The sequence below is a fragment of the Capricornis sumatraensis genome, chromosome 19 (assembly GCF_032405125.1).
Source record: "Capricornis sumatraensis isolate serow.1 chromosome 19, serow.2, whole genome shotgun sequence".
In the NCBI taxonomy this organism is placed as follows: domain Eukaryota; kingdom Metazoa; phylum Chordata; class Mammalia; order Artiodactyla; family Bovidae; genus Capricornis; species Capricornis sumatraensis.
In genome coordinates, this window is record NC_091087.1 from 11746431 (window position 1) to 11772929 (window position 26499).

At 39.9% G+C, this 26499-nt stretch overlaps 1 protein-coding gene across 1 annotated transcript in view; it reads left to right on the top strand.

Moving 5' to 3' along the window:
* The window catches only part of CERS3 (ceramide synthase 3), a 134570-nt gene that overhangs the window by 33611 nt on the left and 74460 nt on the right, over positions 1–26499 (top strand). Inside the window, exons 4-8 of the mRNA XM_068991540.1 lie at positions 4989–5046; positions 5735–5785; positions 13071–13163; positions 20470–20598; positions 24068–24174. Coding sequence (XP_068847641.1) covers positions 4989–5046; positions 5735–5785; positions 13071–13163; positions 20470–20598; positions 24068–24174 — 438 coding nt within the window. The remainder of the gene's footprint in view (positions 1–4988; positions 5047–5734; positions 5786–13070; positions 13164–20469; positions 20599–24067; positions 24175–26499) is intronic.

The window sequence follows — 26499 nt, forward strand, 5'->3', positions numbered from 1 at the left end:
TCATAGAACAATTCAACTTCAGTCTCTTTGGTGTTACTGGTTGGGGCATAGCCTTGGATTACCGTGATATTGAGTGGTTTGCCTTGGAAATGAACAGAGATCATTCTGTTGTTTTTGAGATTGCATCCAAGTACTGCATTTTCGACTCTTTTGTTGACCATGATGGCTACTCCATTTCTTCTGAGGGATTCCTGCCCACAGTAGTACATATAATGGTCATCTGAGTTAAATTCACCCATTCCAGTCCATTTTAGTTCACTGATTCCTAGAATGTCGATGTGCACTCTTGCCATCTCCTGTTTGACCATTTCCAATTTGCCTCGATTCATGGACCTGACATGCCAGGTTCCTATACAATATTGCTCTTTACAGCATCGGATCTTTCTTCTATTACCAGTCACATCCACATCTGGGTATTCTTTTTGCTTTGGCTCCATCCCTTCATTCTTTCTGGAGTTATTTCTCCACTGATCTCCAGTAGCATATTGGGCACCTACCGACCCAGGGAGTTCCCCTTTCAGTATCCTATCATTTTGCCTTTTCATACTGCTCATGGGGTTCTCAAGGCAAGAGTACTGAAGTGGTTCGCCATTCCCTTCTCCAGTGGAGCACATTCTGTCAGACCTCTCCACCATGACCCTCCCGTCTTGGGTGGCCCCCCACGGCATGGTTTAGTTTCATTGAGTTAGGCAAGGCTGTGGTCCATGAGATCAGATTGGCTAGTTTTGTGTGATTATGGTTTTAGTGTATCTGCCCTCTGATACCCTCTTGCAACACTACTGTCTTACTTTGGTTTCTCTTACCTTGGACATGGGGTATCTCTTCACAGTCACGTCGGACCGCGCAGAAGTGCGTCGGCTGTGACGGATCACGCAGAAGCGTGGCGAGAGGAGCTACTCCTCGCCGAAGGTCAGGGGCGGTGACCTGACATTCCCCGACCTGGAATGTCAGCTGCTGCTCCTTACCTTGGACGAAGGGTATCTCCAACCGCCGCCCCTCCTGACCTTGGGTGTGGGGTTGCTCCTCTCAGCCGCCTCCCCTGACCTCGGGCGTGTGGTAGCTCCTCTTGGCCGCCGCCCTGACCTCCAGCGTGTGGTAGCTCCTCTCGGCCACTACCCCTGACCTAGGACGTGGGGTAGCTTCTTTTGGCCGCTCCTGTGCTGATGCAGCCTGGCGCTCTCAATCGCTGTCCCTGACCTTCGGCAAGGGGTAGCTCCTCTCGGCCGTGCTTCTGCGCGGTCCATTCGCAGCCCAGCGCGCTTCTGTGCGGTCCGTCGCAGCCCAGCGCGCTTCTTCAGGAAACGTATTCCCCAACAAAGAACTCTTACAAATTATTCTCCAACAGGCCAACACTTATCCACGATACCAGGGTGGTTAATCTCTGAACACCTTAAGTTCAGTGTATTGTTTCCTTGATTACTTTTTGCAAGGGTGACCCCTAAGCCCTGTTTTATAGCATTCAGGATTTTAATCCATAGTGAATCCTTCATTTAAAAATCAGATTCCATATTAACTGATCACTTTTCTTTTTAACAATGAGAAATTTAATTAAACACCAAACAGTTTCCAAGTGAGCTTTCCCAGTGGCTCAGTGGTAAAGAATCTGCCTGCCAATGCCGGAGACATAAGAGACGCAGGTTCAGTCCTTGGGATGGGAAGATCCCCTGGAAGAGGAATAGCAACCTGCCCCAATATTCTTGCCTGGAAAGTTTCATGGATAAAGGAGCCTGGCAGACTATAGGCCATGAGGTCACAAGGAGTCCAGCATGACTAAGCATACACACACACAGTTTCCAAGTGCCTGGTGCGTCTCGTGCTGGTGGGAGGCACTGTCGTCCTGCTGGGTGGACTGCCACTTGCCCAGCTGCCCACTGGGCGGGTCCGCCACCTTCTCCATGCTGCCCTGCCACTGTGGAGAGCCATGTTTGTCCTGTCTCATGTTGCCCGAGGTTCCGCTGTCCAGCTCCTCCCTGATCTCACTCAGCAGGCCTTCATCTTTCAACTTTGCTGTCTGTGTCTGACCAGTCAATTTCTTTTTTTCCAAAAGTTTTTTTTTTTTCCTCCCTCACAATTATGTTTGTCTCAGCCATTCCTGGAAAAAAAGGACATTTTACTACCTTAGGTTCATCTGAAGCAAGGAAAATTAGTGAAGCACAATTAGTCAATTGCTTCACAATTAGTGAAGCACAGCAGCTCCCAAGCTTTTTGGTTTCAGGACCCCTTTGTTCTCTTAAAACCTATTACAGACCCCAAAGAGCATCTGCTTGTGTGAGTTATACCTATTGATGTCTACTGTACTAGAAATGGAAATTAAAATATAAGACTACACAAGCACATATGTCATCAGCTATCAGAGCAAAGATACCATCACAGGACATGTAGCCTCTGGGAAATGCCACTGGACACTTGGGAGAAAATGAGAGTAAGAAATCAGACAAATAACATTTCATTATCGTTGTTGAAGTGTTTGATGTCAGAGATCCCTGACTTTGAGAACCCCTGGAATAGTATAATACACCTGATAGGGCTAGTCTGGGAAGATGTGAAGCTTGGATTTTACTCTTGCATCTGTTTGGGACAGATTTTATTTTCTTGGGCTCTGGTATCACTGTGAATGGTGACTGCAGCCATGAAATTAAAAGATGTGTGCTACTTGGAAAGAAAGTCATGACAAACCTAGACAGTGTATTAAAAAGCAGCGACATCACTTTGCCAACAAAGGTCTGTATGGTCAAAGCTATGTTTTTCCCATTTGTCATGTATGGATGTGAGAGTTGGACCATAAAGAAGACTGAACAGCAAAGAATTGATGCTTTTGAATTGTGGTGCTGGAGAAATCCCTTGACAGTCCCTTGGACTGCAAGGAGATCAAACCATTCAATCCTAAAAGAAATCAACCCTGAATATTCATTGGAAGGACTGATGCTGAATCTCTAATACTTTGGCCATCTGGTGCAGCAAGCTGACTCATTGGAAAAGATCCTGATCCTGGGAAAGATTGGAAACAAAAGGAGAAACAAGAGGTAGAGGATGAGATGGTTGGAGGGTATCACTGACTCAATGGACATGTATTTGGGCAGACTCCGGGAGATAGTGGACAGGGAAGCCTGGCATGCTGCAGTCCGTGGAGTCGCATGACTTAGTGACTGAACAATAATACTGATTGTTACTATACAGTCTTGGGTAAATTATGTGATCTCTCTCAAGTTTAGCATTCTTTACTCTTCATCTCATCTACATTTTAGTGTTGTTGTGAGAACCAAGCAACAACCCACAAAAGGAGCTTCTTCATAAGCTTGTTGTAAAGAAGAAAATATGGCGTCACACAAGTATGCTTAGCATGGTTCCTGAAACAGGTTTAAGAGATCGATACATGTTAGAGACACAAATGATACGAGATGTGCTGCCACGCTTATGGCTTCCTTTGGGTCTGGCAGATCTCATCATCTCATTTTTGTACTTCTTGTTTGGCCAGAATAATTAAGGATCAAGGAAATGCTCTGTACATTTAAGCACGTGGCTTTGTTGAACCAACACTAAATGAAATAAGTGAGAATGAGTCTCAACTGGCTCACTTTGTGGTTCAACTTTCTGAGTAATTGAACCCTACGTTTTTCCTTAATCAAAACAAGCCATGAAGGAAAACCATCATGAAGCTTAGAAGCAGTGACAGTTTTCCAAAAACACTATTGGATTCAGGGTTCAAAGACCTATGTTACTGACTTGACTGTGTCACTGCTTGGCTGTGTGAACTGAGGAATGGCCTCCAGTTTAGTTCAGTTCAGTTGCTCATTCGTGTCCAACTCTTTGTGTTCCCATGGACTGCATCGTGCCAGGCCTCCCTGTCCATCACCAATTCCCAGAGCCTACCCAGACTCATTCCAAACTCATTGGCATCAGTGATGCCACCCAACCATCTTATTCTCTGTTGTCCCCTTCTCCTCCTGCCCTCAATCTTTCCCAGCTTCAGGGTCCTTTCAAATGAGTCAGCTCTTTGCATCAGGTGACCAGAGTATTGGAGTTTCAGCTTCAGCATCAGTCCTTCCAATGAACACCCAGGACTGATCTCCTTTAGGATGGACTGGTTGGATCTCCTTGCAGTCCAAGGGACTCTCAAGAGTCTTCTCCAACACCACAGTTCAAAAACATCAATTCTTCGGTGCTCAGCTTTCTTTATAGTCCAACTCTCACATCCATACATGACTACCGGAAAAACCATAGCCTTGACTAGATGGACCTTTGTTGGCAAAGTAATGTCTCTGCTTTTTAATATGAGGCTCCAATACTTTGGCCACCTGATGCAAAGAACTGACTCATTTGAAAAGACCCTGATACCAGGAAAGATTGAAGGCAGGAGAAGGGGACGACAGAGGGTGAGATAGTTAGATGGCATCACCAACTCAATGGACATGAGTTTGTGCAAACCCTGGGAGTTGGTGATGGACAGGGAGGCCTGGCATGTTGCAGTCCATGGGGGACTCATATTGTCAACTCCTCCCTTGATATTGTCCTCCACGACGCATATTATGTAGTCACACATTTCCACTATGTACTATCAATAGGAGCTGTATTGGGACCATGGGGTCCCAAAGCGTCGGACACGACTGAGTGACTGCACTGAACTGAACTGATAATCAAACATCATTTATTGTGTGTCAGGAACTAGGCTAGGCATATTAGTAGTAACGATAGCTAACACTGGTTGCTTACTTCATACCAGACACTATATCATAATTTTGCATAAATTATCTTCAATATTTTTACATTTAGAGGTAAGTTTTGTTATTTTCATCTTATGGATGAAGAAATTAAGGCTCCTTGAGTTAAGTGACATACTTGAACTTTTAGCCATCCAACAAGTGGCAGAATCAGGATATTAACTTAGATTTTTCTGACTCCAGAATGTGCATTCTTTCCAAACTGTTATACAGAATGTTTTTCTCCTCAGATGTCAGTCACCTTAACAAGTGTTTTATTTCTTTTGGCAGCTGGCGATTTACATTTTACCTAATTATTACCATTGCTGGAATTGCATTTCTTTATGATGTAAGTTTTCTTTCTGATATATCTTTGACTGTAATTTGTCTTTAATTTAAAAAATTCCTGCCTATGAATCCCTTGAGATATACTTTCAATAAGATAGCCAGCTTTTAAACCTCTACTCACTCTAATCACTTGTTTATGAAGACTTTCATTACTTGCCCATCAGAAATCAAATCTCTCCATATCATATTCCCTTTGCATTGTCTGTTAAAATAATTATTAAATGATTATCTCATTAAGTGATGTATAAAATTAATAGTAAATTGTTAACAGAAAAAAAGATAACTAGCTTTTGGAGATGTCTCTAAAGATTCTTTTAAGTTTTCGCTTCAGATATTTTATTGCTATGAATATTTCAAGATTTTTTATTGCTACAGAAGCAGTAATCTAATTGGCCCAGAAACAATTTCATTAGAAGAGGCACTTGTTTGAAATAAATAATTTCCTTTGAGAATCAGGACTATTATCGATCCCAGACTCAATAGAACTCTTGCATGTCACAGAGGTATTATATAAGAACAAGTAGAAATACCTGTGGAAGAAGGGAGATAATGCTGGAGGAGGGGGAATGTGATGAAAGTATCTTACTGTGCATGTTTCCTCCCTGTCAGAGACATCAGGAAGGGCTTAGGTTTCTGCTGAAATCAGCCCTTGACTCTGAACAGTTTCTCTTGGTTCCTTGCTTTTTCAGAAACCTTGGGTCTATGACCTGTGGGAAGTTTGGAATGGCTATCCCAGACAGGTAAGTCCCCTGATGTAGTCGCTCCCCTCCTCAGCAGCTTGCCCCCTGAGTTAGGTCTGAGTCCTTTCCTGCTCTGTGTCCACTTTCATGCAGTCCATGGCGCTTTGTCTACTGGAGCTTACTCATTCTTGTTCGTTATTTACCCATCACTTGTCTCATTCCTTTACTTTGCTTATGGTTAATGTAATTATCTATTTGAGTTTAAATTTACCATCTTACTATTTATTTTCTACTTGTAGCACTGGATACATTTCCTTTTTAAAATAATACTCTCATCACTTTTTTATAGGACAGTGAAGTTTTTAAAATTATTACTCTGTTTCTTCCCTAATATTAGCTTTTCAGTTATACAGGCACTGGTGGTAAAGAACCTGCCTGTCAGTGAAGGAGATTAGAGACATGGGTTCAATCTCTGGGTTAGGACGATTCCCCTGGTTACCTGGCAACCTACTCCAGTATTCTTGCCTGAACCATTCTTACCATGGACAGAGGAGCCTGGCAGACTATAGTCCATAGGGTCTGAAAAAGTCAGACACGACTGAAGTGACTTAGCATGCATGCACACATTCTTTCAGTAGTTTTCCAAGAGATTACCTTTTGCATTCTTCAATTCTTAGAGTCTGATACAAATTAATGCTCTTATCTCTTTCCAGTCAGTGAAAGGTCATCAGACTATGCCTATCTCCTCCTTCAAATATTTAAAAGCCTACAAGTCACTACTATAATTGATTTGTAAATGTCAGTTTGCCCTTTCCTTGATATTATTTGGCATCTTGCATTTCCACACTTTCATCTGGCATTATTATCCTTATGGCTGAAGAAGCCCCTTTGGTTTGCTTGTCTGGAAATGTCATCATTTTACCCTATTTTTTAAAAGGAGTTTTGCTGAGCATAGAATTCTAGGTTACTAGTTATTTTCTTGGAGCACTTTAAAAATGTCATTCCATTGTTTTCTGGATCCCTTCAGTTTCTTTAATTCGGTTGTCCGTTTTATTTTTGCTTCTTTGAATGATGCCTTTTTATTCCTCTGTTTTAAACATTTTGTATTTGTCTTTCAGCAGTATGATTGTGTTAGGCATAAATGTCATCTTCTTTGAATTTATCCTGCTTATTGTCCATAGTAATTCTTGAATATGTAGCTTGATGTCTTAAATCCATTTTGAAAAATTCTTAGCTGTTGCTTCTCTTCTTTTTTCTCTCTCCTCTCTTTCTGGAATTTCAATTTACAAGTGAGCTAATATGCTAGACTTTTACACTAGGTCCCAAATCTCTTACATACTTTTTCTCATATTTTCTATCCTCTGACTCACTGCTTCAGTCTATAGGAACGCAGTTCTCCAGAGATCTCTTGCATTTCTGCATGTCGTATGAAGTGAAACGCAGGCTAACTTTTGTTCTGTATTGTCTTTTGAAGGATGTTTGTATGGCAAACAAGCTTGGAAGGTGGATGCAGTCTCTCCACTGGAACAACAGATATACATGTTATTGTTCATTATGAAAGATATTAGGTTCCCTATTTCAGGGTTTCTCTGTGGTAACAAAACCCACTGCATGTGCAAATGTCAGTTCAGTTGAGTTACTCAGTTGTGTCCGACTCTTTGCAGCCCCATGGACTGCAGCACACCAGGCCTCCTTGTCCATCACCAACTTCCGGAGTTTACTCAAATTCATGTGCATCAAGTCAGTGATGCCATCCAACCATCTCATCCTCTGTTGTCCCCTTGTCCTCCCACCTTCAATCTTTCCCAGCATCAGGGTCTTTTCTAGTGAGTCAGTTCTTCACATCAGGTAGCCAAAGTATTGGGGGCTTCAGCTTCAGCATCAATCCTTCCAATGAATATTCAGGACTGATTTCCTTTAGGATAGACTCGTTGGATCTCCTTGCAGTCCAAAGGACTATCAAGAGTCTTCTCCAACACTACAGTTCAAAAGCATCAATTCTTCGGCACTCAGCTTTCTTTATAGTCCAGCTCTCACATCCATACATGACTACTGGAAAAACATAGCTTTGACTAGATGGACCTTTATTGGCAAAGTAATGTCTCTGCTTTTTAATATGCTCTCTAGGTTGATCATAGCTTTTCTTCCAAGGAGTAAGCGTCTTTTAATTTCATGGCTGCAGTCACCATCTCCAGTGATTTTGGAGCCCCCAAGATAGTCTGTCACTGTTTCCATTGTTTCTCCATCTATTTGCCATGAAATGATTGGACTGGATGCCATGATCTTAGTTTTCTGAATGTTGAGCTTTAAGCCAACTTTTTGACTCTCCTCTTTGACTTTCATCAAGAGGCTCTTTGGTTCGTCTTTACTTTGTACTGTAAGGGTGGTGTCATCTGCATATCTGAGGTTATTGATATTTCTCCTGGCAATCTTGATTCCAGCTGGACTTCATCCAGCCTGACATTTCACATGATGTGCTCTGCATAGAAGTTAAATAAGCAGGGTGACAATATACAGCCTTGATGATATACTCCTTTCCCAATTTGGAACCAGTCTTATTCCATGCCCAGTTCTAACTGTTGCTTCTTGACCTGCATACAGATTTTTCAAGAGGCAGGTCAGATGGTCTGGTATTCCCATCTCTTCATGAATTTTCCAATTTGTTGTGATCCACACAGTCAGAGGCTTTGGCAGAGTCTATAAAGCAGAAGTAGATGTTTTTCTGGAACTCTCTTGCTCTTTTGATGATCCAGTGGGTGTTGGCAATTTGATCTCTGGTTCCTCTGCCTTTTCTAAATGCAACTTGAACATCTGGAAGTTCTCAGTTCGTGTACAGTTGAAGCCTGGCTTGGAGAATTTTGAATATTATTTTGCTAGTGTGTGAGAGAGTACAATTGTACAGTAGTTGGAACATTCTTTGGCATTGCCTTTCTTTGGGGTTGGAATGAAAACTGACCTTTTCTAGTCCTGTGGCCACTGCTGAGTTTTCCAAATTTGCTGGCATGTTGAGTACAGCACTTTCACAGCATCATCTTTTCGGATTTGAAATAGTTCAACTGGAATTCCATCATTTCCAGTAGATTTGTTCGTAGTGATGTTTCCTAAGGCCCACTTGTGACTTCGCATTCCAGGATGTCTGATTCTAGGTGAGTGATCACACCATCGTTGTTATCTGGGTTTTGAAGATGTTTTTTGTATAGTTCTGTGTATTCTTACCACCTCTTCTTAATATCTTATCCTTCTGTTAGGTCCATACCATTTCTGTCCTTTATTGTGTCCATCTTTGCATGAACTAACCCTTTTGTTTAGCCATGGGAATTGGAATGGGAGAACTGGCCCAAATATTGTTATTCTGGCAACTATAGTACTGTGAACAGTAAACTATCCTTTATCTCTGACTCAGGAGTCTCATATATCCTACCAGCATTCATGAAACTGTGGCAAGATAACTTGCAAGTAGGGTAAAATCTGAGACACTTCAAGCTCTGAATATTTTCTACTTCATATCCTCCAGATCACTAGTACATGTTTCAGCAGTGTCTGATCTGCTCTGAAGCACATCCTTTGAGTTCTCAATTTTCGTTATGGTATTTCTCAGTTCTCAAATTTTCACTTAATTCTTTTTCATGGATTCCAGTTCTCATATAAAAATGCTGTTTGCAAGACAGCAAAAGAGACACAGATGTAAGAACAGTCTTTTGGACTCTGTGGGAGAGGGAGAGGGTGGGATGATCTGGGAGAATGGCATTGAAACATGTATAATATCATATATGAAACAAATCGCCAGTCCAGGTTCAATGTATGATACTGGATGCTTGGGGCTGGTGCACTGGGATGACCCAGAGGGATGGTACGGGGAGGGAGGAGGGAGGGGGTTCAGGATGGGGAACACATGTATACCCGTGGCAGATTCATGTTGATGTATGGCAAAACCAATACAATATTATAAAGTAATTAACCACCAATTAAAATAAATAAACTTATATTTTAAAAAATTCTCACTAATTTTTAAAAATAACCTTAAAAACCTAGTTAATTTTAAAAGTCATTTTAAAGTCATAGCCTGATAAATCCAATATCTTGATCACCTGTTTTTTTTCTTATCCCTGTTTCCTTTTGTTTGATAACTTTTGGTTGAATGATAGAAAAAATTATACTTAGGAATGATATTATCTACCTCCTGAGTGGACTTATTTTAAGCAGTTAGAGTTGAGACAGATCATCTTAAGTTTTATATGTTTTGAAGTGATTTTATGTGAATTCCAGTCCTTGTAATGCAGATATATTTATAACTCATCTGTATTTCTAGGGCATTCTCTTAAAGTGGTTTTAAATAAAAGGTTATAGTATTTACAAGGACTCCTTTCCCTTGGCTGGCCCTGAACATCAGTTTGCTTAGTTTGCTTCCTTGCACTATGAGATTGCCAAAAGTCCTACTTAACTTCTACTTAGAAATCTGAGCTGCTGTTTTCTAGAAACTCTCTTTCATTTGTTTCAATTGCACATTTTCTATGTTTGAAATAACATTGTGTTTGAATATCTAGATATTTTCTCTTCACTATATTTTTAAGATAAAGGAATGTTTATACCTCAGAGAATATAGAGTGTATAGAGTCTCTGGGCTCTGTAGTGCTTGTAAATCAGCAAACACGGACTTTATGTTATACATAGGTGTGGTTTTCTTTGAAGTTATCCTGTGTGGGGTCTGTAGTACTTCTTGAATTAAGGATGCACTAGAAATAAAAGATTTCATTTAATTCATTTTTCTTGTCTTTGAAATCTTGGCTCCATGGAATGCTTCAAGATGCTTTGGTTGTTCCTTGGTACCTTCAAACAGATATTATCTGTACTTTCCCATATTTTTAAAGTAGTTCTCACTAGAAGGGTTAGTCACATACAGACTTGTTTGTCATAGAAGAAAGCAGAAGTTTTCTTTCTTTTATGGCCTTATCAAGGATGATGAGTTGATCAGAAATCTATTCCATTTAATGTATTAGCCTTACTCTTCACTTCTCAGGTGTGTCAGTTTATGCTGATGCATAATAAATCATCACCAAAACTTAGTACTTTAAAACAACAACCATGTATTTGCTTATGATATGGATTAGCAATTTGGGCTAGGTGCAGCCAAGCAGTTCTTTTCCATGTGGTGTTAACTGAGTTAATTCATGTATTTTCAGTTAGTTCACAGGCTGGTTAGGGGATAGCACATGTACCCTCATTCGTATTTTTGTCAGTGGACATCTTGATTCTCTACTTTGTGGCCTCCAGTAGGGTAGCTCAGGTTTCTTGTTGTTCAGTTGCCCAGTCGTGTCCGATGTTTTGAGACCTCTTGCACTGCAGCACACCAGGTCTCCCTGTCCCTCACCATCTCCCAAAGTTTGCCCAAGTTCATGTCCATTGTGTTGGTGATGCCATCCAGCCATCTCATCCTCTGACACCCTCTTCTCCTTCTGCCCTCAGTCTTCCCCAGCAACAGGGTCTTTTCCAATGAGTCGGCTGTTTGTATTAGATGACCAAAATACTGAATGTTTCAGCATCAGTTCTTCCAATGAATATTCAGGGTTGATTTTCCTTAAGATTGACTGGTTTGGTCTCCTTCCTGTCCAAGGGATTTTCAGGAGTCTTCTCTAGCACTAGAGTTTAAAGGCATCGATTCTTTGGCACTCTGTCTTTTGTATGGTCAAGTTCTCAAAACCATATATGACCACTGGGAAGACCATAGCATTGACCACATGGACTTTTGACAGCAGAATAATGTCTCTGCTTTTCAACACACTGTCTAGGTTTCTCATAACTTTCCTGCAAAGAAGCAATTGTCTTCTGTTTTCATGGCTGTAGTCACCATTCTCAGTGATTTTAGAGCCCAAGAAGAGGAAATCTGTCACTATTTCCACCTTTTCCCCTTCTATTTGCCATGAAGTAATTGTGCCGGATGCCATGATCTTTGTTTTTTTAATATTTAGTTTTAAGCTGGTTCTTTCACTCTCCTCCTTCATCCTCATCAAGAGGCTCTTTAATTTCTCTTCACTTTCTGCCATTAGAGTAGTATCATACACATGTCTGAGATTGTTGATGTTTCTCCCACCTACCTAATTCCAGTTTGTAACTTATCCAGCCCAGCATTTCTCATGATGGGCTCAGCATATAGGTTAAGCAAACGGGGTGACAACAGACATCCCTGTTGTACTCCTTTCTAAATCTTGAACCAATCAGTTGTTCCATACAAGGTTTCTAACTGTTCTTGACCTGCATACAGGTTTCTCAGGAGTCAGGTAAGATGGTCTGGCATTCCCATCTCTTTAAGAGCTTTCTGCAGTTTGTTATGATCCACACAGTCAGAAGCTTTAACCTCAAGTTTCTTACTTGGTGCTTATGAGGTCTCTGATTGCATCATATTTGCTATGTCCCCTTGACCAATGCCTGGAATTCAAATTCCTGGTCATGTTGGAGCCGACTATACCAGGACATGAATATGAGGTGAGATTCATTGAGGGCATTAATGTTACAACCCATCACACCAAGTAATATAATGTCTCAGCTTATCTAAAAGAAGCACAGCACCCCTTACTTTAAAGAAAACTCTAGCTATAGGAATTTCATTCTGTTTTTTAGGAGACCATTTTAGACTACCTAAATAATTGTATATATTTTACTACTGTCCCATTTGAGAATGGGCCAATTTGGGTCACCAGCTTGTCACCAGAAAAGAGGTTATGACATCAGATTTGAGTAGTACTGGCACTCCACTCCAGTACTCTTTCCTGGAAAATCCCATGGACGGAGGAGCCTGGTAGGCTGCAGTCCATGGGGTTGCGAAGAGTCGGACACGACTGAGCGACTTCCCTTTCCCTTTCAATAAACAGAAAACAATTTTGTTGAGCCAGCAAAACAACTTTTCCACCTAATTTAACTCTCAACCAGCTAAAAGAATGCAGTTACACCTGTTGTAGTTTTATTAAATTTTAAACAAAATATTTAACTTGATTTTGGAATTCTTGTCTCCCTTTTTAGAAAGAAAATGCCTCAAAATATTGTCTCTAATTCCTTTTCAGAAGTTGAAATGTAAACCATTATTATTTGAGAGAAATTTGTGGTATATAAGCTTCCCTGGTGGCTCAGGTGGTATCAGAATCCAGCTGAGAATCCCCCTGCAATGTGGGAGAACTGGGTTCTCTGGGTTGGGAAGATCCTCTGGAGAAAAGAAAGGCTAACCACTCCAGCATTCTGGCCTGGAGAATTCCATGGACTGTATAGCCAAATAGGTATAAACAATGTTTTTAATCCTTAAAATGAGTTGTTTATATGGTGGCATTAAAGTAGTGAATACTCTTGTTTTCCTCAGCCCTTGCTGCCATCCCAATACTGGTACTACATTTTGGAGATGAGTTTTTATTGGTCTCTCTTATTTAGCCTTGGCTCTGATATCAAGAGGAAGGTAAGTAAGTGTCTTATTTACAAAGCTGCTTTATCCATTTAAAAAAAAAATGTTCATTCCCCCTTCCCCAAATCTTAATCTTTAAATTATATTTTTTTGTGTTCTTAGTTCTAGTTGATAGGTTTTTGTTTTTTTTTACTTTTATAGCACATAGAATAGTGCAAATATGTTCATTCTCTGGTGACTTGATCAGTATTTGTAAAAGTGAAATATTATAAAAACTTTAACTTTGAAGTTCCATTCTTGTTTGATGAGAAAAGGACTCTCCTTTATGATGTCTGTTTCTTTCTCTTGGTTTGGGAATGTTGTGTTCTTCAGAGCAAAGAAGAAAAGTGCTAGTAGTTTTAATTCTACAACCGTATCTTTTAGTTGATTACAGACTACTTTATTCTTTTATGTATTCAGTGACTTTGAAAACATTTTTTTTGCTTTAATTTATCCAAGATTCTTGTTAGGAAATACTGCTTCAGGCACTATTAGCTTTGCTTTATTTGCAGGGAAACGGAGTCACAGGCATGCTAAATACATCCTCTGAGGTCACAAAGTGAGGTATTTTTAGGGAGTGTTTGGTTGCTACTGATTGCTGTTTGCTGGTACAGAAAATCATATAAGACTCTCAGTGCAGTCACAGATTTCCTCGTGTACACTAGCAGTACAGGTCAAATGACAGATACTCTTGGCATGTACTTTATATGTTATGCTCTCTATAAAAGATCAGTTTGTAGCAAAATTCGTATGATAAAATTAGGTGGGATTCGTATTAAGGAGCTAAAACCAATCTGGCTTGACTAAATGATGTTTAAGTGATGGTGTACATTATCTACCACTAAAGGGCACAGTCAGCTACTCAACTGAAGATCTAAAAAGAAACTTACAGAATAAACCATAAGAACATAGTGTGAAATATCTGATTGAAATGATTTCCTTTTTGAAAAAACTTGATCGCTATAGTTTAATTATTATTAACTTAGTTTAGGCTAAGAATATATCAAGTTTTAATTGAGGCATTTTCTCAAGGGATAGATTTGAAAATCATCATTATTTAGAAGCTATTAATAGACAGACTCAGGTAGGATGACCCCATAATCATCCTTTTCCCACTTTTGAGACTTTGATTTTTTTCAGTAGTTGCTTTCTCTTTATTATTTACATGTTCATAGCACCTTTCAAAAAATTAACTGTAGGTAAGCCTTACAAATAGCTGTGAAAAGAAGAGAAGCGAAAAGCCAAGGAGAAAAGAAAAGATATAAGCATCTGAATGTAGAGTTCCAAAGAACAGCAAGAAGAGATAAGAAAGCCTTCTTCAGCGATCAGTGCAGAGAAATAGAGGAAAACAACAGAACGGGAAAGACTAGAGATCTCTTCAAGAAAATTAGAGATACCAAGGGAACATTTCATGCAAAGATGGGCTCAATAAAGGACAGAAATGGTATGGATCTAACAGAAGCAGAAGATATTAAGAAGAGGTGGCAAGAATACATGGAAGAACTGTACAAAAAAGATCTTCACGACCCAGATAATCACAATGGTGTGATCACTCATCTAGAGCCAGACATCCTGGAATGTGAAGTCAAGTGGGCCTTAGAAAGCATCACTACAAACAAAGCTAGTGGAGGTGATGGAATTCCAGTTGAGTTGTTTCAAATCCTGAAAGATGATGCTGTGAAAGTGCTGCACCCAATATGCCAGCAAATTTGGAAAACTCAGCAGTGGCCACAGGACTGGAAAAGGTCAGTTTTCATTCCAATCCCAAAGAAAGGCAATGCCACCAAAGAATGCTCAAACTACCGCACAATTGCACTCATCTCACATGCTAGTAAAGTAATCCTCAAAATTCTTCAAGCCAGACTTCAGCAATATGTGAACCGTGAACTTCCAGATGTTCAAGCTGGTTTTAGAAAAGGCAGAGGAACCAGAGATCAAATTGCCAACATCTGCTGGATCATGGAAAAAGCAAGAGAGTTCCAGAAAAACATCTATTTCTGCTTTATTGACTGTGCCAAAGCCTTTGACTGTGTGGATCACAATAAGCTGTGGAAAATTCTGAAAGAGATGGGAATACCAAACCAGCTGACCTGCCTCTTGAGAAACCTGTATGCAGGTCAGGAAGCAACAGTTAGAACTGGACATGGAACAACAGACTGGTTCCAAATAGGAAAAGGTGTAGGTCAAGGCTGTGTATTGTCACCCTGCTTATTTAACTTCTATGCAGAGTACATCATGAGAAACGCTGGACTGGAAGAAACACAAGCTGGAATCAAGATTGCCGGGAGAAATATCAATAACCTCAGATATACAGATGACACCACCCTTATGGCAGAAAGTGAAGAGGAGCTAAAAAGCCTCTTGATAAAGTGAAAGAGGAGAGTGAAAAAGTTGGCATAAAGCTCAACATTCAGAAAAGGAAGATCATGGCATCCAGTCCCATCACTTCTTGGGAAATAGATGGAGAAACAGTGGAAACATTGTCAGACTATTTTTTGGGGCTCCAAAATCACTGCAGATGGTGATTGCAGCCATGAAATTAAAAGACACTTGCTCCTTGGAAGAAAATTTATGACCCACCTAGACAGCATATTAAAAAGCAGAGACATTACTTTGCCGACTAAGGTCCGTCTTAGTCAAGGCTATGGTTTTTCCAGTAGTCATGTATGAGTTGGACTGTGAAGAAGGCTGAGTGCCAAAGAATTGATGCTTTTGAACTGTGGTGTTGGAGAAGACTCTTGAGAGTCCCTTGGACTGCAAGGAGATCAACCCTGGGATTTCTTTGGAAGGAATGATGCTAAAGCTGAAACTCCAGTACTTTGGCCACCTGATGCGAAGAGTTGAATCATTGGAAAAGACTTTGATGCTGGGAGGGATTGGGGGCAGGAGCAGAATGGATGACAGAGGATGAGATGGCTGGATGGCATCACTGACTCGATGGACGCGAGTCTGAATGAACTCCAGGAGCTGGTGATGGACAGGGAGGCCTGGTGTGCTGTGATTCATGGGGTCGCAAAGAGTTGGACACACAACTGAGCGACTGAAGTGAACTGAACTGAACTGATACATCATATATTTAAAAATACATACTTTCAGAGACAAAAAACTGTTAAGAATTGGGTAAAGCACAGGCTCTGAAGTCCACTGTCTAAGTGTAGATCCCGTCTTCACCACTCATTAACATTTCAAGCTAGTTGATTATATTCACTAAACTTAATCTCCTCATATATAGAGTTAAAAATAGTTTCTATCTCCTCCAGTTGTTGTGAGGATTAAACAAGGTAATCCATATAAATCACTTTATGGTATATAGAAAGTACTCAATAAATTAGGCTGGTATTGTTATTTTATTATTAGTTTTACATTGGCTACAAGGAAACTGAAATTTTATGTTTTTTTTAAAAGCATTAAAAAAAATTTTTTTTTAATGCAAAGTCAAGTGGGCCTTTTGAAGCATTACTACCAACAAAGCTAGTAGAGGTGATGAAATTCCAGTTGAACTATTTGAAATCCTAAAAGATGATGCTGTGAAAGTGCTGCACTCAATATGCCAGCAAATTTGGAAAACTCAGCAGTGGCCACAGGACTGGAAAAGGTCAGTTTTCATTCCAATCCCAAAGAAAGGCAATGCTAAAGAATGTTCCAACTACTGCACAATTGCACTCATTTTACATGCTAGCAAAGTAATGTTCAAAATTCTCCAAGCCAGGCTTCAGCAATATGTGAACCAGGAACTTCCAGATGTTCAAGCTGGTTTTAGAAAAGGCAGAGGAACCAGAGGTCAAATTGCCAACATCCATCGGATCATCAAAAAAGCAAGAGAGTTCCAGAAAAACATCTATTTCTGCTTTATTGACTACACCGAAGCCTTTGACTATGTGGATCACAACAAACTGGAAAAGTCTTTAAGAGAGAGGAATACCAGACCACCTTACCTGCTTTCTGAGAAATCTGTATGCAGGTCAAGCAACAGTTAGAAACAGACATGGAACAACAGATTGGTTTGTAATCAGGAAAGGAGTATGTCAAGGCTGTATATTGTCACCCTGCTTATTTAACTTCTGTGCAGAGTACATCACACGAAATGTCAGGCTGGATGAAGCACAAGCTGGAATCAAGATTGCCTGGAGAAATATCAATAACCTCAGACATGCAGATGATACAACTCTAAAGGCTGAAAGTGAAGAGGAACTAAAGAGCCTCATAATGAAAGTGAAAAAGGAAACTGAAAAAGCTGGCATAAAACTCAACATTCAAAAAAATTAAGATCATGGCATCTGGTCGCATCATTTCATTGCAAATAGATGGGGAAATGATGGAAACAGTGACAGACTTTATTTTCTTGGGCTCTGAAATCACTGCAGATGGTGACTGCAGCCATGAAATTAAAAGATACTTGCTCCTTGCAAGAAAAGCTATGATCGACCTAGGCAGCATATTAAAAAGCAGAGACATTACTTTGCTGACAAAGGTCGCATATAGTCAAAGCTATGCTTTTTCCAGTAGGCATGTATGGATGCGAGCTTTCTTTCTATAAAGAAAGCTGAGTGCCGAAGAATTGATGCTTTTGAACTGTGGTGTTGAAGACTCTTAAGAGTCTCTTGGACTGTATGGAGATCAAACAGTCAATCTTAAAGGAAATCAGTCCTGAATATTCAATGGAAAGACTGATGCTGAAGCTGAAACTCCAATACTTCGGCCACCTAATGCAAAGAACTGACTTATCGAAAAAGACCCTGATGCCAGGAAAGATTGAAGGCGAGAGGAGAAGGGGACGACAGAGGATGAGATGGTTGGATGGCATCACCAACTCGACAGAAATGAGTTTGTGCAAGCTCCGGGAGTTGGTGATGAATAGGGAAGCCTGACGTGCTGCAGTTCATGGGGTCACAAAGAGTCAGACGTGACTGAGCTACTGAACTGAACTGAAAAACATTTTAATGAAGATATGGACATACCATACAACTCTTCTATCTAAATACATAATACAGTGGTTTTTTAAAATTATATTTACAGGATTCTGCAATCATCACTACAGTCAATTCTGTTTCCATCAGCTCAGATAGAAATTCTGTACCCTTTAATGGTTGCTCCTCAGTTCTAATCTCTACAGACCCAGGCAGCTGCTAACCTACTTTTTGTGTCTATGCATTTGCCTCTTTTGGATATTTTATATAAATGTAGTCATACAATATATGTTTTTTTGTATTAGGTTGATGCAAAAGTAATTGTGGTTTTGCATTGTTGAACTTTCCCATTTGATATTGGAATACATTCTTAAATAAATTGTGATAATATTATACATCATTTTAATGCACATTACTCTATTTTTTTTGCTAATGACTTATTACTTGCTGTCTATTTTATATTTTAGACTAGGGATGTTAGGCAAAAAGCAAATTTGAGCATTTTTTTCTTATTTGAGTTCAAAATGGGTCGTAAAGCAGCAGAGACAGCTCGCAACATCAATGACACATTTGGCCCAGAAAACTGCTAACGAACCTTCAGCGCAGCAGTGGTTAAAGAAGTTTTGCAAAAGAGATGAGAGCCTTGAACATGAGCACAGTGGCCGGCCATTGGAATATGACAAAGACCAACTGAAAGCAATCATTGAAGGTAATCCTCTTACAACACTTGAGAAGTTGCTGATAAAACTGTGTCGACCATTCTGTGGTCTTCTGGCATTTGAGACGAATTGGAAAGGTGAAAAAGCTTGATAAGTGGATTATGCTTATGAACTGACTGAAAAAAAATTTTTTAATGAGCCATTTATTGATCAGTTTGTGACAAGTTATAAAAAGTGGATTTTATATGACAACCAGAAATGACCAGCTCAGTGGCTGGACTGAGAAGAAGCCCCAGATCACTTCCCAAAGCCAAACTTGCACCAAAAGAAGTTATGGTCACTGTTTGGTGGTCTGCTGCCTGTCTGATCTACAGCTTTCTGAATCTGAACAAAACTATTACATCTGAGAAGTATGCTCAGCCACCTAATGAGATGCATCAAAAACTGCAATGCCTGCATCTGACATTGGTCAACAGAAAGGGGCCAGTACTTCTCCATGACAAGGCCAAACTGAATGTCACACAACCAACGCTTCAAAAGATTAACAAGTTCAGTTATGAAGTTTTGCCTCATCCATGGTATTCTATGACCTCTTGCCAACTGACTACCACTTCTTCAAGCATCTCAACAAGTTTTTGCAGGCAAAATGCTTCCACAACCAGCAGGAGTCAGGAAATGCTTTCCAACAGTTTGACAAATTGAAGCACAGATTTTTATGCTGCAAGAATAAACAAACTTATTTTTCACTGGCAAAAATGTGTTGATTGTAATGTTTCCTTTTTTGATTAATAAAGATGTGTTTGAGCCTAGTTATAATGATTTAAAATTAACAAAATCCTCAATTACATTTGCACCAACCTAATATCTGGCTTCTTTCACTTAGCATGATGTTTTCAAAGTTCATTCATGTACTTTATTCCTTTTTATTAATGAATAATATTCCATTATGTGGAAATACTACATTTTGTTTATCTGTTTATCAATTGATAGATATCTGGGTTGTTTCTGCCTTTTTGGCTTTTATGAATAATGCTACTGTGAACATTTATATGAAAATTTTTACATGAACATACATTTTAATTTTTTTCAGATGTATACCAAGGGGTGGAACTGCTGTACTATATAGTAGTCCTATGTATAACCTTTAGGGGAATTGTCAGACTATTTAACAAAGGAGCCATGCCGTTTTACGTTCCTACCAGTAGTGTATAATGGTTCCAACTTCTCAGCATTCTAGCCAGTGCTTATTTTTGTTTGTTGCTTTGTTTAGTATTAGCAAAATACTTCAATATTTCACTAATGTAGTTATTCTACTTTTATTTGTTACTTATTTCATATGCAGTAACTCTTATTTTAATGGTTGTGTAATTTTATTACATCTCTCTTGGAATTAGGCAGGGAATTAACAATAAAGGTAAATGTACATAGGAATATGCTTATGTATATATATGTCTTTTGTATGTGTGTAAAGTGTACATATATCTGGTGTAGGGCAGTGGGAAGAACAGCAGATATTAGGACTTAGATGGCAACTATTCAGTGTTATCTCACAGTTAAATAACTTCATCAGTGAGGATAACACTTGTTCTATCACTCTCATAAGAATTGTGTTTAAGAATGAAAGTGAAAGCATTATACAGATTTCAAAATACACAGATGTAAGTTGTTAGTTTTTAAATTATTGTTATTATCTATTCAACTGATTGGGAAATAGCTGCATTTACTTAATGGTCTCCGTTTGCCCTCATTATGTAGGATTTTCTAGCGACTGTCATCCACCACCTGGCTGCTGTCAGTTTGATGAGCTTCTCTTGGTGTGCTAATTATATTCGCAGTGGGACCCTCGTGATGATTGTACATGATGTGGCCGATATTTGGCTAGAGGTAAATGTTTGCCATTAAAAAACTAATAACAGTACCATGTCCTGGGTTAACTGTGACTCTTTACAGGAAGGAAGAACTCTCTGTGAGTGATTTAGCAGAGCTCTCAGTTCTGAAAATACCTAAAGTCTGTGGATATCTCTAGGTCCCCAGATCTTTCAAGCTCAAAGAAAGGAAAGCTTTCAGTTTTTAGTTTCTAATTGTTTTTCTCCATGGTAGTCGAGAGAGAGGGGTTATTTTGTGGGAATCCATTTATGCAGCTTGCACACAGATATTAGCTTAGGAAGTAAGCGGAGGTATCTGAAGAAAAAATGAGTTCTCATCTTTTAAAAGGAAAACTTGGACTATGGCATTGTGGATTTTTAAAGCTGATTGGCCCCATATATTCACGTAAGCCAAAGTTAAATAGGCACTGAATGCTTGCAGTGCCCTGCAGGTTCCTCCTCCAGCTTTACGGAATGAGAATTAATGTTTATTTAAATGATATTTATTTTCTAAGGAAGCAATGTTTCAGAGCAGGAGACTTTAAAACAAGAGTCTTCCTAATCTTGAGCCATACAAAATATAAGAAACAAAGCAAAATTAGGATTGTTTTCTCTACGTGTTTCTGTTGTGTCTTGGTTCTGTTTACCCTGAGACAGTGGGTCCTGCTATACTTAGAGCCACATTGTTCATTATTTACATATACTCATTTATAATGAAAGTGAAAGTTGCTCAGTCAGGTCCAGCTCTTTGTGATCTCATGGATTGTACAGTCCATGGAATTCTCCAGGCCAGAATACTGGCATGGGTAGCCTTTCCCTTCTCCAGGGGATCTTCCCAACCCAGGGATTGAACCCAGGTCTCCCACATTGCAGGTGATTCTTTACCAGCTGAGCCACAGGGGAAGCCTAAGCTGGGGGAAATGATACTAACATATTTGCATTCAGGATAACCTCTTGAAGGGCTAATAATTAAATATAAGTTGATATGGAAGAGTTTAATTTAATAAGATCTTGTTCTTCTAGATCAGGATTCAGCAACTTCAGTTCAGTTCAGTTGCTCAGTCATATCTGACTCTTTGCAACCCCACGGACTGCAGTACACCAGACTTCACTGTCCATCACTCGCTCCTGGAGTCCACTCAAACTCATGTCCATTGAGTCGTTGATGCCATCCAACCATCTCATCCTCTGTTGTCCCCTTCTCCTCCTGCCTTCAATCTTTCCCAGCATCAGGGTCTTTTCAGATGAGTCAGTCCTTCGCATCAGGTGGCCAAAGTATTGGAGTTTCAGCTTCAACATCAGTTTTCCAATGAATATTCAGTACTCATTTCCTTTAGGATGGACTGGTTGGATCTCCTTGCAGTCCAAGGGACTCTCAAGAGTCTTCTCCAACACCACAGTTCAAAAGTATCAATTCTTTGGTGCTCAGCTTTCTTTATAGTCCAACTCTCACATCCATACATGACTAATGGACAAACCATAGCCTTGCTGGATTTAGCAAACTTTTTCACAAAAAGCCAGGTAGTAAATCTAGTTTTGTGGACCTCATACAATCTCTTGTCACATATTCTTGTTTTTCTGTTGTTTTTCTTTTTCTTTTATACTCCTTTAAAAATGTGAAAACTGTTCTTACCATTCTTAACTCAAGGGGCTGAGCAGCTTTAATCCCTAGACTGAATTGTGATTTGCCAAACCCTGTTGTAGATGTAACCAGAAGTCATTTGAAGACATTTCAAAGCAACTGACTACTGTTAAAATTGGCTAAGTACAGAATTTTGTTTTCTTGTATGTAGCCATAATTAGACATGTAAATCCAGTTCTAAGGGTAAAGGTTATTATATGTGCTTCAGAGCAGCAAATGACTTAGCAGAAGGAGGATTATGCCAGTTCTTCCATGTGTTGCTCTCTGAACATAGCCATTTCTGTTATAATCACCTCCTCCTCCAATCATATCTCAGTAACCCTTCCTGAAAATTAAGACCACATTGGCTATGACTTTAAAACTTTGTGCTACTCTGTTCTTCTAGCTCTCTAGTTCAACTGCCCCGGGAATAAGCACTGTGCTGTCCCTGCCTACCCTGACATTGATATGACATAGGTTCCCTAGGTGACCTGTTTAGACCTTCCTAAAGATGGAGACTATTAATCTTTCCTGTTAATCAAAAGAGTTATTGGGTCATTTCTTAGTTCTTTGTTTGCAAGGAAGAACAGCTTCAGCATCTACAGTTTTTATTCATAAGCAGCCTTGTGCCTTCTTCATGTATCTTCATGATCCTCTTTTTCTACATGTTAAGTTTGGATCCAGGACCCAATACTTTAACAGTACCTTGACTGCAAAGAAGAGAGGTTACTGTCTGATATCCATCTTGGCACAGTCCAGGATAGGTGGCATGTGCATGGGTGCAAAGAAGTGCTACTTTGCCAACTCAAGTGGCTCTCTTCACATCTATGCATATCTCCAGCTTCCTGCCGGGCCTGGCTGCCAACCCTTCAAACAGCTCCCCCTCTATTCCATGCCCTGTAAACTTCTGGCTTTCTCCCCATACCCAAGTTGGGCCTCGCTGGCATGCCAGCCTTCCATTTCAGCAGTGAAGGCTACTTCCTTTTGGGCCTCTGCTAACCCCATAGTCTGATCACATTCCTACCCCTTGGTAGGTAGGGAAAAGTATGGAAAATGCAGTGTAAACCATTCCTGAAATGTAATAAGCTACTTCTCTTGTTCTAGATGGACCTTGACTTTCCTGGGAGATTTCAGTTCTAAAACTGGCAGGCCTAAGCCACACTTCTGCCCAGCTTCCACCCCCAACTTCAGACACTTTCCCATTCAACCTTGAGCTACACTGGATAATGGAAGAGAATCCTCATTACATTAATACCACATTAAACAGCACTTTCTGTAATTCTTTTTACTCAACACAAATCATATGAACACTACAGACTAGCATGAAGTAAGCAGGAAAAATTAAGTGCTTGAAACTCTGCTCCAACCAGGATAGGGCCCTGAGGGCTGCCTCCTAACTCCACTCTCTGTATCATCCGCCTGAAAGTAGCTGCCTTGATTGCAGCATGCCCAGCCCAGCCCAGCGCTTCACTCATATCCCAGCCTTTCTTCAGTCTAGCTCTCCTCCCAGTTAAATGGAGGACTTCAATAACTGTCAAGCTAACATACATGCTAAAAGGAGTTATGCTAATTTGTAGTGCTTATGTAATACAAGAGTGATATTACAGTCATTCTAACTAATTTTTTAAATATTGTATTATGCAAGGTTCCAAACATATGACAAGGTAAAGAATATAATGGGCCCAATGGACCCACCATCCAGCTTTAATAGTTATTAATGTGGCCAATCTTATATCATCTACTTTTTATCCATAACCCAACTCCCACCAAGATTTTGAAGCAAATCCCAGATATAATTTAATTTATAGATATTTAATTTTACACGACTATCACCCTATCTGAACGCAATTTCTTTCTATTTTCTCAGTCTGCTAAGATGTTTTCTTATGCCGGATGGAAGCAAACCTGTAACGCCCTGTTTTTCATCTTCTCCGCCGTGTTTTTGATCAGTCGCCTCATTATTTTTCCCTTCTGGTGAGTAGACAAGGGGCTGCGCATGCCTTTGGTCGCTATGCTGAGGTGGCCTTGCATGTTGTTCAGGTTGGAGCATTGCCCTTTCTTTCTCACACTGATCTCCAGCTATTTGTGCCAAGTTTAGCTGGACAGAAGAATGTGAAGGGGTCATTTTTATAGATAATTAAAACCACACCTTCTAATGTGAAAGGCTTGCTACAAAGGAAGGTAAAAGATGTGTGACCAGTGGAAGGGAGCATCTCTTACTCTATGTCTGCTCTCATGAACATGGATCTTTTTTGTGATTAACAACTTTTCCAGTTATTCAGTGAAATGTCATTGGTCAGTTATCAGCTTTTTAAAAGAGAGGCCAATTCTGTGTTAAAATTGCAGTAGTTATAACCACCATTAATTGAATGCCAGGCATTGGATTAGGCCCTTAATACATCTTGGCACTAGCTATACAGCAAACCATAAAGATAAGTGTCATCATTTCCACTTCACATATGAGGAAACTGATGCTGATTTCATTCTCCATGATCTCTGGTCCTAACAGTGGTATGGACCACTAGCTCTTGCTCAGTCTGTTGATTTTGTTTAGCCAAGAGCTGGCAGTGTAGAACTTATGTTGTGTCTCTCCTGACAGCCTTTCCTTCAGCAAGTGTAATTTCCCATGTGTCGATTGACAGAAACCAGAGGAAAAATGTGAGGAAGACTTTAAGGGTTTGGAAAGAACAGCTTAAAACTAACTGTAGTCTGGGGCTAGCCTAGGAGTTTCAGATACTCTCAACAGAAAAACTGGCGTTGTTGGAAGTCCTAGGTTCCAGGGGAAAGAGATGGAGACCCAGGTTGCAGGCCTGATTCCTTGTGAGAGGAGAGCACACAGAAGACTGGTTAGAGAGTTCAAAGGGTACTGGCCACTCTGTGGAAGCCAGCTGCATTCTTTAACACAGGACTGGGTGTCTTGATTAGATACTTTTTCTAGAGAGAAACAGCAGAGTGCAGTGATGAATTTCATGGGTGCAAGTCAGTCCTTGCTGCAAACATTACCTGTGTGATCTTGTACAGGTCAGATCAATTTTCTCTGCTTCAGTTTCTCATCTGTAAAATGTAAGGATTGTCATGAGGCTTAAGTGAGATAATAAATATTAAATAGCTTAGAACAGTGTCTGGAACATAGTAAAGACTCAGTAAATGCCAGCTCTTATTACTGAAATTATTAATAAGTCTCTGAGAATTTGGAGTTTAATCCAGAATCAAATCTGAGATGCATGTTTAAGATGCTCTTCTTTGTTGATGAATCATATTACCATCACTTTCACTTTGGCTGATCAACTGTGTTTGTGAAATTAGAATATTGTACAGTATTGATAGGATAAGAATTGACTTGCAGATAGCAGTTAAGTTGTGGCTTTTTAGTGTGACTTTCATGGTGCTCTGAATCTAGCATATGCCCACTGCTTATTTTGTTTCAAAGGAACCATGTGTTCCAGTTATCTATAGCTGTATAATAAACTTTCTAAAAAGCTTAGTGGCTTAACACAGTAGTGAGCAAATTTTTTCTATAAAGGGCCATAGAATAACTATTTTAGACTTTAAGAGCCATATATGGTCTCTGTTGCATGTTTTTCTTTGTTTTGTTCTATTTCTTTTACAATCCTTTAAAAATGTACCAAATCCAGCTTAGATCACTGGCTGTAGAAAAACGCTCTACAGGCCAGACTTTATCAACAAGCCATAAGTTGTCAGGCTTCTCTCTTAAAATAATACATTATTATCATTATTATTACCTCTTATGGATCTCGGAGTTGACTGACCTCATTTCCATGGTTTTCACTCCTGTGGTTACAGTCAGATGGTAGCTGGGCAGTCAGAGTTGGAGTTTTATTAAAGGCTTCCTCAGGCACAAGGTTCAGGTGACACCCATGACATCAGCTGGTTGATGCTGGTTGTTGGTTGCGACTGCTGCGGGCCTGGCAGCTGGATTGCATGTCCATGCCCCTTCACTGGCCTGATCTCTTCCGAGGACAGCAGATGGATTTTAAGGGTGAGCAGTTCAAGAGAGAGCTTGACAGATGCTGTGTTTCCTTTTGTAACTCAACTTCAGATGTCATAGCATGTCACGTCCAACCTCATTTTCTTCATTGGATCCAGGTCACTAAGGCCAGTTCATATTTAAGGGAAAGAAAATTAGCTTCCAGTTCTTGTTGGGAGTAGTTTCAAATAATTTATAGACATTTTAAAAACACATACCATGGAAGTTCTCAGTCTAGAGAACTCTCTGAAAAGCTTCTAAGTATTGCTGCTGTGGTTGATTTGTGATTCAGCAACAAAGGATCTCACCTA